Raw genomic sequence first — 17,436 nt, 5'->3', positions numbered from 1 at the left:
CGCCGCCCAATTCGGAGACCAGACCGAGGGTTTCCCCTGAACTCGAGGGAGGAAGGGCGATCAGGGCCAAAACAATGCCTCTAGGGAGGGAACGGCGCCCGTGGGCATCGCCATTGTTAGCCTCATCTTGAAGCAAGGATTGCTCCCAATTCGGATCATAGAACCCAATGCTCACCAAAGTTGCAAGAGCAGACCAACCACTGCATCCAGAAGAGTCGCATTTTGCATCACAGTAGCCTCCACAACCTCCACCACCACCTCGCCCAGAGGAAAACAGCAGTGCAACAAGGCTGGTCCGGGCGGAGCCGAAACCATCCATGTCGAACTTGGTGGCACCTAGGTCCTGCCCTCCACGTCGGCCCACCTTCTGCATATCCACCTCTGCCACATCCACTTCCAATCACCCTGCCACCTCGCCTATCGGACCCAAGTCAGGCCGCTAGGGACTAGGCAGGGCGCCAACGGAGCAGGCTAGCCAGGCACCGCACACCCACGACCAAGGGTGGCCCTGATGCACCTGTGCCCAGGGGCAGGATTCCGGAACCATGGGTCCAGATCTGGCCCACGCCACACCACCGCGCGGCCACCATCCAACACCGCCCAGATGCAGCCTTGCGAGCGAGAGGGACGCCTCACCCCACGCCAAACCACAGTGCTCCATTGGGACCGTCGCTCGTCGCCCTACATCTGGACCATCGTTCGCTGCGCTCCACTGGGACTGTCGTCCTCTGCCCAAGGCCTTCGGGCCAAACCGAAAGAGAAAATGCCCCATCGCCACCCTCCTAGGGCACGCACAGTTTCCTCGATGCCGCTGTGGTGGCGGCGCGGGGGGGGGAGGGGGTTGGAGATGACCCCGGACGGTGGCTAGGGTTTACCCGTGTGGCCAGAGGAGGGCGGTGCAAGGGGGTAGCCGCAGGATCGAGGTAGGTCGGTGGAAGTCTTTTGTTCGTATTCTCCCTTTATAGTGTCAATGACCTTTAAATTATGAGAGTTAATAATAAGGCGATTGCATCCCACCCTTTGCGCAAGATGCGCAAGGGATAGACTGATCTGAGAACCAAAGGTTCAGCCGTCGGGACATCCACACCAGTCAATCTTCCCATTCCCCCAATAATGAATTTGCTTTTATCATCCCGCAAGACCGCCCTGACTGTGCCCTACACAAATCCTTATCAAAAGATGCATCGACATTAAGTTTGAAAAAACAACAAGGGGTTGAATCCATCCCTCCTCTCTTCATGGTCGCATTTGGAATTTTATATAGGAAGCAACAACAAAGTTACGGTAAGAGCATGAATCACCATAGAAATCTGATAAGCACTTTGAACTGTCTCCTCAAGAACCAGCGTATGTCTTTCCCACAATAGATACCATGCAATAATGGCAATTATCAGTTAAGCATTTTGAAGACCCATAATAGACAAATCCTGATGTTGTAAAAGAAGTAAGAATTGCATAACCGCTTCACCAGCACAATCAACTTCATAGGCTCTATTAATAATTTCGTCCATGCCCAGCCTTCTCCAAATATCCTTTGCTTTATTGCAGAGAAATAACACATGCTTTGTATCTTCTGCATCAGAAGAATAAGAAGGACGTTGTGGCGAGACTTTCAGATGTCTATTGACTACCGTAACACGACACAGGATTGTGTCATGCAATGTGCGCCAAATAAAAAATTTGTTTTGCCGGACACGATAGCTTCCACATATTACACCAAATAGGATTAACAGTGGTTTGTCTCGTACCATTAACATGTCAGAATTTGCTTCCATGTTGATGATCCCATTCCATAAAATAGGCTGACCGAACTGAAAACATTCTATTTTTCTTACAACTCTTAAGCGATAAATCTTGGATGTCATGTTGGGGAAAGGGGCGATAAATCTTGCATGTCATGTTGGGGAAGAGGGCTAGTGAGGACCGATGTGCATCAGAACGCCACAAAGTTTGTCTGGCTAAATGATCATCCCAGTTATTAGAAACCTGATCAATAAAATCCTCCACTCTTGATAGCAGATGACCCCCTTTCGCACTGATACTTTCCTATTATCACAATTTGGAATCCAAGCATCATCCAAAATATCAATATTCCGACCATTTTCAACTCGCCATACATGACCATGTTTCAAATAATTCTCGCCGACATAATACTTTGCCAACTAAACAAGGAGCCTTTTTAACTTTGTATTCAGTAAATCGACATTAGGGAAGTACTTAACTCTCAAAACAGTAGCACATAAAGAGCCTGGGTTCTCGAGAAGGCATAAAGCCTGTTTGCCAGCATAGCCAGGTTGAAACAATGAATATAATAAAAAGTCATGCCTCCTCGATTCGTCGAGACACATATTTTTCACCAAGCCATCCAATGAATCCTCCTTCGGTTATCCTCATCTCCCCACAAAAAATGCAACATCGCATCAATAATTTCTTTATAAATCTTTTTAGGAATTTTAAAGACCGATAATTTCTTTATAAATCTTTTTAGGAATTTTAAACACCGACACTGCATACGTAGGAATAGCTTGAATAGCAAACTTGAGGAGAATTTTCTTCCCTCCAACGGATAATAATTTTCCTTCCAACCATTTGTTTTCATGATAATACTATCAATCAAATGCTAAAACAAACAATTTTATCCAACCCCACATTAGCTAGCAATCCTAAATATCTACCATCGGCCTCGGTCATGATATTCCAAGCGGAACACATTTGTTTTACAATCTCGACCCTCGTATTAGGACTAAAAAAGATGCTACACTTATCAATACTCACCATCTACCTTGAGGCAGCACAATACGAATCTAGAACTAACTTCAAAGCCTCAACAATGTGCTTAGATCAGTCAGGTCAAATCAACAAAGGGAAGATTGGTGATAGGGCCCATGCTTACTTTATGATCAGACTGAGTGGCCTTTCCTCAAGGAGATTAGAGATTATACTAAAACAAGGCTCCAGAGAGAATTGGGTAAACTTTATTATGCAATTTGTTTCCATTGTTGTTAAGTTTAATGCAGAAGATAGTGAGAGCTTCAAGCCTACAAGAGGGTTAGGACCCTCTATCTCCTAGTTTTCTTTTATGTACGAAGGGCTCTCTTAATGCATGCGGAAGAGAATGAAAATATTTTTGGAGTAAAGGTTTGCAGACATGCCCACCATTAAGAAACGTCTTTGGTTGTTGCCCATTTTGTGAAAATTCTGGTCCCACCAGTTCTCCCAGTTTGTGTGAATTTCCTCCGATCGGTTCATCGGACCTTAAGAAACCACGCGTTCTGCTAGCTCCAGTTCTTCTTGTCCAAGCAGCTGTCGGTCCGGTCCGGACTGTGGTTCCAACACACAGTAACTAACTAGTACTAGATGTAAAGCAGTAGCCCTATGTTTTTTGATGATTAAGGTAAGCATATACTCCTTCCGTTCGGAATTACTTGTCGCAGAAATGGAAGTACTAGATGTAAAGCAGTAGCCCTATGTTTTTTGATGATTAAGGTAAGCATATACTCCCTCCGTTCGGAATTACTTGTCGCAGAAATGGATGTATCTAGACATATTTTAGTTCTAGATACATTCATTTCCGAGACAAGTAATTCCGAACAGAGGGAGTAACTTTGTAAATGACATGATTGGATTTCAGGGATTGAGTAACTTCAGGCATCTGATCTGGTCTCAGCCAACGAGACTCGGAAAAAGAATTGCGAGTTCAATCATTGGAAAAGAAAATGGGGTGAAAATTTACGCGGTGAAGCCACATATTTCAAACCGTAATCGTTTGCTCGGTATTTTCTACAAATATATTCTTGCTCTCGACATGGTACACCTAGTGTTGTGTCTGGAAACTTCAACAAGCACTCTACAGATAACTGATTGTGTATAACTTCCAGAGTTAAAATAAAGAGATTCTGATTTCCACGCAGACTAGCGAGAAGGCTGTCATCGTCCCTGTTCCTTACCATCAAGCAATGATTCACGGAATGGAGGCTGGGCCTCCTACATTAGCTGCCTCCGGACTTGAGTGCATTACTGAGCCTGCAGCAAACAATAATCGGCCGGTATCAGCAATGACTTCCATCGAATCTAACCAACACCGTTTGTTGCCCATATATTTACCGAAAGCGTAATAACCAAATCATCCATAATCTAAAAAAAACCACAAAAATGGTAGTACAATAACTTACGTAACAGCACATTTTGGATGGGTTGGTCATGACGAACGAGGATGCGCCAACAAGTTCCATGTACTGGGTTCGATCCCCCTTCTCCCATTATAATTCCTAGTATACTATTTGTTTCTCTGTCCCACCGATAGATGGGCCACAATGATGGACAGAGATAGCATTGGGCAGCTGCCATGCCAGATATAATCGTACGCCACAGGGAAACAAATGGCCTCCTTCAAATTTGATTAAATTGTACTGTTATGTAAGTTGTACCATTTTTATGGGGGTTTTGAGATTATGCATGGTTTTGTTATTTTGCTGCAAGTTGGTGTACTCTGGGTGTAAGTAATTCTTTAGGGAATGCATAAGCATGTCGCTATCTTATTAGACGTCCGGTGATAAGACACTAAAAGTTATAGACAGCAACAAGTAACAACTAACAAGGGAAAACAGTCCTTTCTTATGTGAAATGAAATCATCTAGTCATTATCCATGTCTAACCAGAATAATGGGCATGGGCATTTTCTAACGATTTGAAGAGGGGATACAGGATTTGCAGTCCCCTGCCATACCGCCACAAACGAAAAAAATAGATTGAAATAGAAAAGAGCAAGTATTCATCTAGTCACTTTAGAAAGGAATGTTTCATTGAACTTACCAGTTCAAGCCTTCAAAAAGCCCCTCCCCTTTTATAGCAGATGTTTTGAAAATTGCCCATTGGCGGCTCTTAATCTTGTGAAGTTCTAATGATTCAGTTATGGCAGCATCATCAAGTGCACCTGGAAGGTCCTGGATAAGAAAAGACATCACAATAATGAATTAGGTAAGATAGCATATCAAACAGGATGCGCAACAACCTGCATCCAAAAGGTATTCAGACATGTAAATTCACCTAGAAGCATTTATTTCCTTCTAATAAAAAAGGAGCAGCCAATGAACGATGATAGTTAAAGTAATTTCATGGAAACTCGTAAAGGCAGGTGCCTTGTTAGTAGACAATAGAGCCAAAAATGTACTACAGAAATAAGAAGAGACTGCAGGTATGGTGCAAATCATGAATTATTACAAGAACTTTGTTGTTAGTTCTGAGAACAGTTGCAATGTCCAAGTAACTATACAAATTTCAAAACCGTATATAAGAAATAAAATATGTTTGTTTCTTCACCTGTTTATTCGCATATACAAGAACAACCGCACCTTTCAGCTCATCCTCCTGCCAGTACAATGCACACAATGAGGTAATATATGCAATCAGATAATTATCTTGAAAAAATACATCCTGGCCACTGAATACATCTGGCTCAAAAGACCCTACCGTCAAATGGAAGAAATTGCACTAGGTAAGTTGTTTATGTGGGCAACATGCATTGCCAAATCACACATCACCTTTCAACATGCAATTTTTTGTGATCTAAAGGCTCCAGGTCCGGAAGGCATGCCGGCAGTTTTTTATAAGTTTTGGCATTTGGACGGGACCCAAGATTCAAGAGGCGGTCCTAAGAGTTCTAAATGGTGCAGTAATGCCGGAGGGATGGAATCAGACAACGATTGTGTTGATTCCAAAGGTAAAGAACCCGGAGTCTCTTATGCAATACCAGCCAATCAGTCCATGTAATGTGCTTTTTAAGCTGATCGCCAAGGTTTTAGCAAACCGCTTGAAGGTGATTCTTCCGGAGTTAATATCCCCAACCCAATCAGCTTTTGTTCCCGGACAGGTGATTACAGATAATGTTGTTTTAGCTTAACCCACCTGATGCACAAGAAGAAAGGGAGTAGACAAGGGCTAGTGGCAGTAAAGCTTAACATGAGCAAAGCATATCGCCAGGTGGAGTGGAGTTTTCTGGAGGGTATGATGAATGCTTTGGGGTTTTCGGCTGCACGATTGAATGTGATCATGACTTCTGTTCGATCGGTTTCCTATCACGTCAAGTTCAATCGGAAGTTAACTGACGCTTTCCGCCCACAGCGAGGCTTGTGCCAAGGAGATCCACCATCACTGTACTTGTTCATTTTGTGCGCGGAGGTTTTCTGTCTTGCAGCAGCGTGCTGAATTGGACCAATCCATCGAAGGGGTACAAATCTGTCCAGGAGAATAGATCAACTATTTTTCGCAGACGATTCGCTGATTGTGATGAAGGCTACAGCTGCTAGTGCAAATCAGCTGCAGGAGATACCAGCCCTGTACTAGTCCCAGTCGGGGCAAAAGATCAACAGAGACAAATCCTCAGCGTTCTTCATTAAAGGAACAAGTATGGCGAAGAAACATCAAGTTCTTCAGGCTCTCTGCATACCCCGAAAATCCAAGAACAAGCGATACTTGGGTTTGCCTGTACATCTCAGAGCAGCGAAGAGTAAAGAGTTCGAGTACATCAAAGAAAACATTTGGAAGAGGATGCAAGGGTGGCTAGAAAAGCTCCTATCTAAAGTAGGAAAGGAAATGTTGGTTAAGGCCGTCGCCCAGGCCATACCGACGTGCACGATGTCCTGCTTTGATCTGACCAAAAGCATATGTGAGCAAATCAGTGGCATGATTGCAAAGGTATTGGTGGAGTCAGCAGGACGGCAATGAAAAAATGTCACTGGATAGGCTGGGAAAGGTAAAATGTTGATGAAGTCGAAGAGAACAGGAGGCCTAGGGTTTAGAGACTTACGCATATTTAGGGGGTGTTCGGCAACGCTCCGCTCCACAACTCCCGGAGCGGAGTTGACGGAGTTGTAGTTAAAAACGGAGGAGTTGCCATTTAGCCACTCCGCAGATTCCGGGAGCGGACCATTACCGAACAGGGCCTTAATATGGCCATGTTAACTCGTCAGAGCTGGCATTTTTTGCAGAACCCAGAGTCCCTCTGTGCGGTGGTGCTGAAGGTGAAATACCATCCGAATTGTACGATTATGGAAGCAACAGAATAGCCAGGCATGTCTTATACCTGGTGTAGCATCCACAGGGGCCGGGAGAGGGAGTGATTTGGCGCATAGGAGATGGTTCACAAGTGAATGTGTGGTCTGATCCGTGGCTGCCAAGAGAGACGACAAGAAGGCCTTATTCGCACCAAGGGCAGACGATAATTACAAAAGTAAATGAATTGATCAACGCGATTACGGAATCGTGGGATACGGAATTAGTACAAGAGCTGTTCTTTCCAGAGGACTCAAAGGTCATCCTTGGGATCCCACTCAGATCAGGTATGGAAGGTTTCTTGGCATGGCATCACATAGAAAGGGTGTGTTCTCGGTAAAATCGGCCTATCATCTAGGGGTCAGTGTAAAGGAAGCGGAGAGGAGCCAAAATGCTGAGTCTTCCAGTGGCCAGAGCCAAGTTATGGAGAAATGGAAGCATATTTGGCAGCTGCAGGTGCCTGGTAAGTTAAGCATGTTCCTTTGGAGATTGGTGCATAACTCCTTACCCACAAGAATGAATATAAAGAGGAAAAGGATTGAATTGGACACTAGATGCCCTATGTGTTCTAGGCTTGATGAGCATAGTGGTCATTTGTCTTTGAAGACCAAAAAAGTAAAAGCTGTCTGGAGGGAGCAAGGACTTTGAGGATGTGTGCTTGCAACTCTGAATGAGCGGACTCTCAAAATCTGATGCATCAGGTCTGCTTGCTGCCTGTAGAGAAGAAAATGAGAGTGGTGGTTCTTCTATGGGATTGGTGGGCAACACGGTACAAAACCAATGCGGGTAAGAAGCAAAAGACGGTTGAGGAAGCGAGTATGCTTATAAATAAACATCTGCTGGAATTCTCAAGCATGAAACAATCACCATCTCCACAGCTTGCTTGTCAGGAATCCCGGAAACCTCCCGAGGCGGGAATCGTAAAGATAAACATTGACGCAGCATTCAGAGAAATGCCCGAGGCTGGAGCTTGGGGATGTGGCGTGTGATGAAACGGGGTCGTTCCTAGCGGCGGCTGCCGGGAAAATGGAACATGTCCGGAGCTCACTGCAAACTGAGACGATTGCGTGTCTTAGGGCGATTGAAGGTGCAGATGATCTGGGAGCACAAAGAGTCAGATTGCCAAATGATGATTACTGAAAGGACGCAACTACGATGCTGCGGACCTGGGAGCTCTATACCGTGAAGCTAGAAGGTTATGCCATGCCTCCTTTGTGTTCTATGATTTGATGTTCTGCCGTAGAGAATGTAATAAGGTCGCACACACGTTGGCGCAGTTCAGTTTAGAGGAGGATGTGCCTCTCACCGCGTGGACTTTTGATGCCCCTGATTTTTTTTTCGGGTATTGTGGTGAGCGAGTCGGCTGTGCACCAAGATTAAGTGGAATACAAGTTATTCCTTTCAAAAGAAAAGCACGCAATGGTAGTTGCTATTTACAGTGTACTTGATGTCAAAATCATCCAGTAGATCAAAAGCAGAATGGGAATCCAAACAGATAACTAGCAAACAGTCTTTTAACCACATCAATTTTGTGTAAACCGTTAAAATCGATCACATATCTAGTTGATCACTTCAAAGTAGCATTCCCATGCTCCCGTAGTGCAATTAGCATTGACGACCAACATTATTTTGTGAGAAATATCTGAACCCTTGTATTACCAATGTGCATTGTAGGAGAAGCACATCCAATTGTGATATAAATCAGAGGCTTCATTCATTGTGATGCATACCTCAAGGATGGAATGAAATTCTTCTTTTGCAGTTACCAGCCTATCAGTATCACTTGAATCAACAACATATATGATAGCCTGAGTGTTTGGAAAGTAGCATCTCCAGTATGGCCTAGGAACACACACAAGAAAGAGCATACTCAGTAGTACATCTCAGATTTACAGTCTATATAATGGTAGAATTTGCAAGTGGCTCATGACAGGCATTTCACATTCTGCTAGTAAAGGGATGCAGGGCAGATACCAGAATTACTAGCTCAAGCTGAACAGCATACTCACTAGTACAGTACATCTTAGATCTACAGTTTTATATAATGAAAGTGGCCTGAATTAAGCTTTAAGAGATTACATGCCAGGTCTTTATTGAACAATCTCCCGAATCGAAGAATGAAAACAAGAAAATGAAGCCATTACAAGACTAATACTCCTTGAACAGACTGAGTGGCGCTGCTAGTACACAATAAACTAACAATGACTGCAACAATCAAGATATGCATACTGAAATAGTTTCAACAAATACAAATACAGATCGTCTTGAGATTCCAGCAGCAAATGAGGTAAAACAACCAAATTTCTCAACAGGTCAACAAAGGTTGATCAGATAAACTACAGTAGAGTAACTAGAGTTATAAGCTTCAGATGTCAAAAACTATAAGGTCTATAAGGTCTTCTAAGATTCAGGCCTTGAAATAGTAACTACCGTTGCAACATGATGATATGCCTTCCAGAGACAGCAAATTGTGATAAGTTCATCTTCTCCCGAAAAAAAGGACATCATAGACACCAATACTTAAATGACTGGCAAAAAGATCAATTATGTTGGAGTTAATTAACCTTGCTGTATAGGTAATTAGATCATGTTTATTTCTGACTTAGGCATGTATTGAAGCTGCGGTAGTGTGTGCACGTCAGAGGTGTGTTTCACGTGTGCACACAGTGCAAAGCTAAATTTGTTTAATTAGTAGTGTCAGTTAGGTGCATGCCTAGTTAGTAGGAAGAGTGATTCACATGCATGCATGGATAGAGTTTGTTAGAAAGGCTTAGTTGTGGACCTGGTAATCACCAACGTTGTGCAGAGAGCACATCTCCAGGTGCAAGGAGAAAGGCCGAAATTGAGAGTGGTCAGAGAGGTGGTTATTAGTTGTTGTTTCTACTGGCTAGTGTGTGTACATCTAAAATGCATTGTAACGAAGTTCAGTTGTGTGAAAGAGTGAACAAGAGAAAAGGCACACTAGCTAAAAGGCATTGTAACCAAATTCAGTTGTGTGAAAGAGTGAACAAGAGAAAAGGCACACTAGCTAAAAGGCATTGTAACCAAGTTCAGTTGTGTGAAAGAGTGAACGAGAAAAAAGGCACAAGTTGTGCGGCGCCAAAGCCTCTCTGTGGGCAACTCCAACAAATTACTGTGGGAAGGCATTACTCCAAAATGGCTATAAGTTGAATAAAATAGTTACATCATAATGACCGATTTTGGATATGGATACTTGCTGTAAAGAATGTACCTGATGCTTGTTTGACCACCTGTTGAGAATAAAATTCATGTTAAAATCCCAAGGTGGATATTCTGAAAGAGCAGGCATAACATAACATACTAGCATAGCACTAATAAAAAATGAAGGACACCAGCTTTTCTCCAGAAAGAATAATATTAATGCAAAACTTGGCAATCAAAAGAAAATCTCACCACAGCTTAAAAATTCACTTAAAATGCATAACCATTAAACACATTACAACCAAATATTTCATGAAGGGTAGATGAATGTGCTTCATATTTGGGTAATCACCCACATAAGTAAGAGTATACAGGCATAATAACCTTCACAGAAGATTTCAAAATCTCAATCCATAATGTAGATCTTATGTCACAATGAGAAGGAGAGTCATTCAGGTTAAAACAACAGTTATAATTTATAAGTTATCACTTTTAAATGATATTATCTTTGAAGGTGGTGTATTACAACAAGCATTTGTAGAGATGGTGCGTTACAAGTTAGAACCCCGGATGGATGACTACGGTAAATAAACAACAATTTAAGACATCAAAGCGTTGTTGTTTTGGTTGTCTATAGTTTTCCTTATGCTAGATTAGCCAGCTCTAACAATCATGGACTCATCAATCACAACCAAATGGGCGAACAAGCAGAGCAAGTTTTTGACAAGGCAAATCTATTTGACACAAAAGAATGTTATGTTAAATTTCCACATCATGCATTGGAGATAAAAAAAAAGTTTAGATCGTTGAGTATTAATCTAAACGAAGCAATGAGGATATGGCCACGCGTCACCCCAGCCTGCAGCCTGCAGAACCAACTAGGCTCCACAGTGGGTGAGTCGGTGCTTCATGTGAGAAAGGAGGAAACCTGGAAACGGTGAGGAAAGAAAAAATGGAGAGATGGGAGAGGGATGCGTTGGCTCAAATCACTATAGTGTGTAGCGCTCAGGGACGACAATGATGCCGGGACGAGGAGCTCCGGCTATGGCGACGCTATGAAGCATGGGTTAGGTGGCAGCCAAGACTTTTTCCATGGCGGGGGTACGGAGCGCCATCCATGATGTGTGATGTCGGGTCCAACAACGACTGGGCTTTTTCTGTGGCGCAGAGCATGAGTTCGAATATGGTCGGAGGGCTCCAAACCTGGATGCACCACCCCCTGATACAGCCCAAAGTGACAAGGATTCAATTATTACTATAACATTGGCTCAGGTTCATATTACGTGCAGATTGCAGATTAGAATCCGTTTCAGAGTCAGATTGTATTTCCTTTTGAGCCGGTTTGTAAGCCAAGGTATCCCTACTATATATTGGGCCTCTCCCACGATCAATAAAGCATCAGAATTCACAGTATTACTTCCTATTAGAACTAGGATAATTAGAGTTTGTTTCATCTGGTATCAATTGACGGACGATGACAAAGCCAATGGTGACATCAACCTCATGCTCAAGGAGCTACCGGCCCAGTTAAAGGAAGTGATGGTGAAACGGACCACCAAGCGCCTTCGTGGAGGGCCTCGTCCAATGCCTCAACGCCCTCGAGCGGCCCTTCACCACCTCCCGCCTTTGTCGACCCTCGAGCCTGAGCGCTCAGCGTCACCGACCCGCACGTGGCGTTTCAACCAGCGGCTCCTCCACCACCTCCTCCATGTCAGTCCATGCCTCCACCACTCTCAAAACCATGTCGGCCTAGAGTAATTAGAGTTTGTTTCATCGGTTGGGATCGAGAGGACGAATTTGGAGGAGAATTTTGGGTGAAGGGGAGAGATTCGGGAAGGATTTGAGTCAATTTTTTGGAAAGAGAGACTCTGGGAATTATCTGGGGAAGAATATACAAATAGAATGGGAATATTCTGGAGATGGTGGGCCCCAGTGAAGTGCTGGCCTGAGGGGAAAAAACTAACTGATTGCCTCCTTTTACATCTATGTGGATGCACGGGGCAGCACCTTGGTGCTGGTTCCTTTGCTCCTGCCCTAAGTATGCTTTACTCTAGTGGGCAAATTGGTTATAGGTTTTGCTTCCTTTGCTCCTGCCCTAATTATGCTTTACCCCACTGATTTAAGCATCACATCAATTACCTAAACCTAATTTAATTGAAATACCTAAACCTCATTCAATCGAAATACATAACCTCATTCAATTGAAATAAACATAAGGAAGACTCCAAGATGGTATTCAAAGGGTGGGAACACATTGGCAACATACAGCAAATCGTCCAACATGATCCAATTTTTCACATAAATATCAAAATTGTATGTCAAATCCTGATAAACTTCAACTTATGTGGTGCTCTGTGTTAGTTATGGCTATGAATAATACAAAGATGTGCTTTGGATATATATATCTATGTGATTCGTTAGTTTTTTTTTACGAATAATGTGATTCGTTAGTTCTAACACTAACATTCAAATGAGGGGCGAGGATACGTGTCACTTACCGAGATCCCAAACTTGGAACTTGATGTTATTGTACTGCACCGTCTCCACGTTGAACCCGATCGCTGCAGCAAGACACACACGGACACAACACCACCTCACATCAAATCTAAGCTCGATCCATACACATCAAAAGAAATGCACACACTAGGTGAGCACCAGAACAGGAAACCCACTTGGGATCGTGGAAACGACCTCCCCCATCTGCAGCCGATCTGCAAGCCACACCACATGAATCAGAATTCAGAAACACGAACAAACAGAACCGCAGATCCAAGGAGGAACCACGGAAGATTCGGGGCGAGGGAGATTAGGCTCACTTACAGAGGATAGTAGTCTTGCCGGCATTGTCGAGGCCGAGGACGAGGATGCGGGCCTCGCGGTTTCCGAATACCGACGAGAAGAGCCGCGTGAACACGATGCCCATGGCGGCGCCCCTACGCGGCGGAGGGGCGCGAGCTAGGTCTCGTTGGGGGCGTGGCGGCTTGGGGGCGTGAGATCTACACGATGGTAAGGGGAGATCTGGAGCGAGTGAGCTTGCGCGCGCGAGTGCTCAAGACGAAGAGAGTAACTTCGGCGATTTGGAGCGGTTGGCTGTGTTTGGTACGGAGGTCAGGAGGAGAAAATGTCAGGCACGGCCCCGTTCACTTCTCTCTTCAAAGAAAAAACTTCCAATTTATTCACCATGTACAATGAACACTACAAATAATAAAAATTGCATTTAGATCTGTACACCGTCTAGCGACGACTACAAGCACTGAAGAGAGCCGAAGATGCATCGCCGTCATTGCCCCTCACTCGCTAAAGGCACGCAAAACTTGTTGTAGTAGACAGTCGGTGACGGTGTTCTGAACTAGAGGGTGATAACCACATCGGCCTGCTAGTCATGGGACAGGCCGAGGACCCCCAGATAACCGAAGAATGGGTCATGTCCATCATGCCTCCCAGAGTGCTCAAGATGGAATCCTCTGAAGACTTGTCACACACTTCAAGGCATGTTTAAATTATCGGCAAGTTTATCCATGGATATAACCAACCTACATGTAACCCTAGGTACTCTCAGCCCCTATATAAGTCGAGTGGTTTAGTCCATGGGATAGAGTTTTTTTAGAGACATTCTACGATCTCAAGATAGATCATCGTGTACTTTGTACCCCATCACATCAATACAATCAAAGCATGCGTACTTCAAGAGAGCCCGAACCTGGGTAAACATTGTGTCCCTCTTGTGTCATGTTACTATCAAGCTAAGATTCACAGCTCATGACCCCCTACCCGAGATCCGCTAGATCCAACCCCGACATTGGTGGCTCATACACATCCCGTTGTGTGGTCAAAACAGCTCGATGGCTCATCTTTGGATCGAGGGCAACATTGGCTGCGGGAAGACCTTCTTCCCTAAACAGCTTTTTGTGTTCGACGGCGTCATGACGATTCTACTGGCCACCTCGGCCAGATCGAGAATTTTGCTCCAGGCCAAACCATCAGGTTTGAAAACATGGCATACGTTGCGGATGCCCGCTATAGACTCGCATTTTTGGGTTGGTGTCAGACCAGTCTGAGGACCTCGCCGATGCCAACACGCCGATCTCAGATTCAATCTCGGATCAGGACCACGACGTGATCACTCATCGGATTTGGCTTCGAGCTCGGAGCTGAACAATGCCTCGTCGGATCAGACGTCAAGTTTGACCGATGAAATTCCCGAGGCATTGTCAGATGAAACCTCAGCAAAACTTCAACTAAGTCTGGTATTTGATGTCGCTCGAACTACGTCGATATTTCCCCAAAGAGGAAGAGATGATGCAGCACAATTACGATAGGTATTTCCCTCAGTTATGAAACCAAGGTATCAATCCAGTAGGAGAACCAAGCAACACTATGTAAATGGTACCTACACACAAAGAACGAATACTTGCAACTCGACGCGTATAAGGGGTTGTCAATCCCTTCTTCGGGTAACGGCACCAGAAATTATCTAGTTGATGGGATAAAATTGTGATAGATTGGATAAATATATCTTGATTAAACGCGAAATAAAAGATGCAAATAAAAAAGTGCAGCAAGATATTTTGGGGTTTATGGAACAATAGATCTCAAAGTAAAAGTGGCAAATAATAGATCGGAAAGCAAATATGAGAACGAATAGACCCGGGGGCCGTAGATTTCACTAGTGGCTTATCTCAAGAAAATAGTACACAGCGGGTAAACAAATTATTGTTGGGCAATTGACAGAACTTCAAACAATTATGACGATATATCCAAGCAATGATCAATATATAGGCACCACGTCCAAGATTAGTAGAACGACTCCTATATGCATCTACTACTACTACTCCACACATCGACCGCTATCCAGCATGCATCTAGTGTATTAAGTTCACGGAGAAACGGAGTAATGCAATAAGAACGATGAAATGATGTAGACAAGATCTATTCATGTAGGTACTTATAGGGCGAAGAGGCAGTGTGGGAGGCCACCGAGGTGGGCACAACCCACCAGGGCGCGCCTGGGCGCGCCCAGGTGGGTTGTGCCCCCCTCGGGGCACCCTCTACTACTTCTTTGGCCCAAGTTGTTCCTTCTGGTCCAGAAAAATTCTCCAAAAAGTTTCGTTGCGTTTGGACTCCGTTTGGTATTGATTTTCCGTCAAATAAAAAACAAGCAAAAAACACCAACTAGCACTGGGCACTATGTTAATAGGTTAGTCCCAAAAAATAATATAAAGTTGCTATAAAATGATTGTAAAACATCCAAGAATGATAATATAACAGCATGGAACAATCAAAAAAATATAGATACGTTGGAGACGTATCAGCATCCACAAGCTTAATTCCTACTCGTCCTCAAGTAGGTAAATAATAAAAACAGATTTTTTTGATGTGGAATGCTGCCTAACATGTTCATCACATATTCTTTCTTTTGTAGCATGGATATTTGGACCTTTATATTATTCAAAGCAATAGTCTAGTTTTGACATGAAGATTTCAATACTCAAACATATCAGTAAGCAACCATGTCTTTCAAAATATCAACACTAAAGTAAGGTATCCCTAGCCCATGCTCAATCATTGATCCATTCATGAAACACACTCGCATATTAGCTACACCCAATGCTCAGGTACGATCATAATGCCCCTTACGCTGGTACACGTCGTTGATATACACACGGTTTTTAACCCCTTTCCACGACGGCATTTGGAACCGTCACCAAGTGAGTGTGGGCGATAGGGGTCCTTCCCACACGACACAGAAAACGTTGGGGATATGGAGCCATGATCCAGAGGCCTTGCAAAATGTAATCGTGTGCGATGCAACACACACTAAATTCTTTCGCACGTGTGGGATCGGTGATTAAACGTTTCTAATGACACAGTGAAACCAACCGGTGTGTCGTAATGAACCGTTTGAGAAACAACATGTAAGGCACATGGGCCAACATATGAACTGCGTGCGATATGTGCCCCATAGCACACGAGTTTTCTGCGGAACCCGTCTGCCATGCAAGACTCCATCGCACACGTTTCTCAACAATTACCGTGTGCAATAATGTTCTATCACAAATGGTTCAGGAGCCCCTTTGCACACATACAAGTGTTGTAGACCGTTTGTGATTTGTTGTGTATCACCGACAGTTGCGGCAAGAGTGACATGTGCTTTTCGTTTGGGATCCCACATGTTTCCTGAAAAAATTACGATTGGGATTGTATTTTACATTGGGCATGGTTTACTCCGAGCTCTCGTGTGCGATAACGTGATAGCACAAGCGGTTTCGGAGACCCTATGCACACGTAGTAGCGCTGCAAATTGTTTGCGATCTGGTATGTATCATTGACAGTTCTGCTACGATTGACGTATGCTTTCTGATATGGGTTGCACACACTCATTTAATTGAACCGTGTATGGAGCAATTGCCAGGTTAAAACAAAAATATCTCATTTTGAATCGGCGTGCAAAAAGCAAATACGCCACAATATTCAATTGAATAAATAGTGTCCATGGGAAGAACATTCATCAGATTTCGCAACAATTGCAATTGAACATATGATAGCTAAATTCCAATGATTTGTCCACACATATATGCATTACATAATTAATCATAGTGTACGAAATACGAAGACCTCATGGAAAACAATGGATCCATGCGTATATGTTTAGCGGCTAACTCTTACTCAATGTTTCAGGAGAACGCATGCTGAAATCTTCATTATCACCAGTGGGATTGATGTAGTGATTCAGAAAGAAGTCGCTGATAAATCTCCAAACCATCAGCAATTCACCAGTCGGGAGCGGTTCAGGGGTCCTCGGTTCTAAGATGAGCTGCAATATTTTTAAGATCAGAATGTGTCATATGAGTGGAGTAGAAGATATTAATTAAGATAGACTTACTGGTACTAATTTGCGAGGACGTCACAACTATCAGCAGATTTGCAGATGGAAATCATGTGTCTGCACACATAGTATCCATAAAGGTTGGTCCCTGCTTGTTGCTGAGGACACTGAATTTTTTTGTACAGAATTAGTCATATATTTGTCCTATTAGGAACAACCTAATCGGTGTTAGATGCATTATTTTTTCTTTGGACAAAAATAGAAAGAGGTTCATTTTGGAAGCTCGAACATTTGACTAGCGTAAGAAAAGGTATTTGCAGATTATTGGATAAATTTTCTGAAAATAATGGATTTCGGTGTGTTACCGAAGAAATGATCTCGTGATGTAGAGGTAGTTC

At 43.6% G+C, this 17,436-nt stretch overlaps 1 protein-coding gene across 1 annotated transcript; it reads right to left on the bottom strand.

Annotated features, from left to right (window-relative positions):
* Positions 1-3,704: 3,704 nt before the first annotated feature.
* Positions 3,705-13,337, bottom strand: LOC123161757 (ADP-ribosylation factor 3). Its single transcript, XM_044579554.1, has 8 exons — positions 13,033-13,337; positions 12,885-12,923; positions 12,711-12,773; positions 10,283-10,301; positions 8,781-8,892; positions 5,320-5,367; positions 4,813-4,943; positions 3,705-4,023 (listed from the first exon to the last, which is right to left on the bottom strand). The coding sequence occupies exons 1-8, from the start codon at positions 13,133-13,135 to the stop codon at positions 3,990-3,992; spliced, it is 549 nt and encodes a 182-aa protein (XP_044435489.1). The 5' UTR covers positions 13,136-13,337; the 3' UTR covers positions 3,705-3,989.
* Between the last annotated feature and the right edge of the window lie 4,099 nt (positions 13,338-17,436).

This window comes from Triticum aestivum, chromosome 7B (assembly GCF_018294505.1).
Source record: "Triticum aestivum cultivar Chinese Spring chromosome 7B, IWGSC CS RefSeq v2.1, whole genome shotgun sequence".
NCBI lineage: Eukaryota > Viridiplantae > Streptophyta > Magnoliopsida > Poales > Poaceae > Triticum > Triticum aestivum.
This window is presented reverse-complemented; position numbering and strand designations above follow the sequence as displayed.

Excerpts from the sequence above, each read along its gene's own strand:
- LOC123161757 (XM_044579554.1), bottom strand. The coding sequence starts at position 13,135 with ATGGGCATCGTGTTCACGCGGCTCTTCTCGTCGGTATTCGGAAACCGC. Across the intron at positions 12,774-12,884 it reads GGTCGTTTCCACGATCCCAA|CGATCGGGTTCAACGTGGAG; the intron begins GTGGGTTTCCTG and ends GTCTTGCTGCAG. Across the intron at positions 4,024-4,812 it reads CTTTTTGAAGGCTTGAACTG|GCTCAGTAATGCACTCAAGT; the intron begins GTAAGTTCAATG and ends TGTTTGCTGCAG.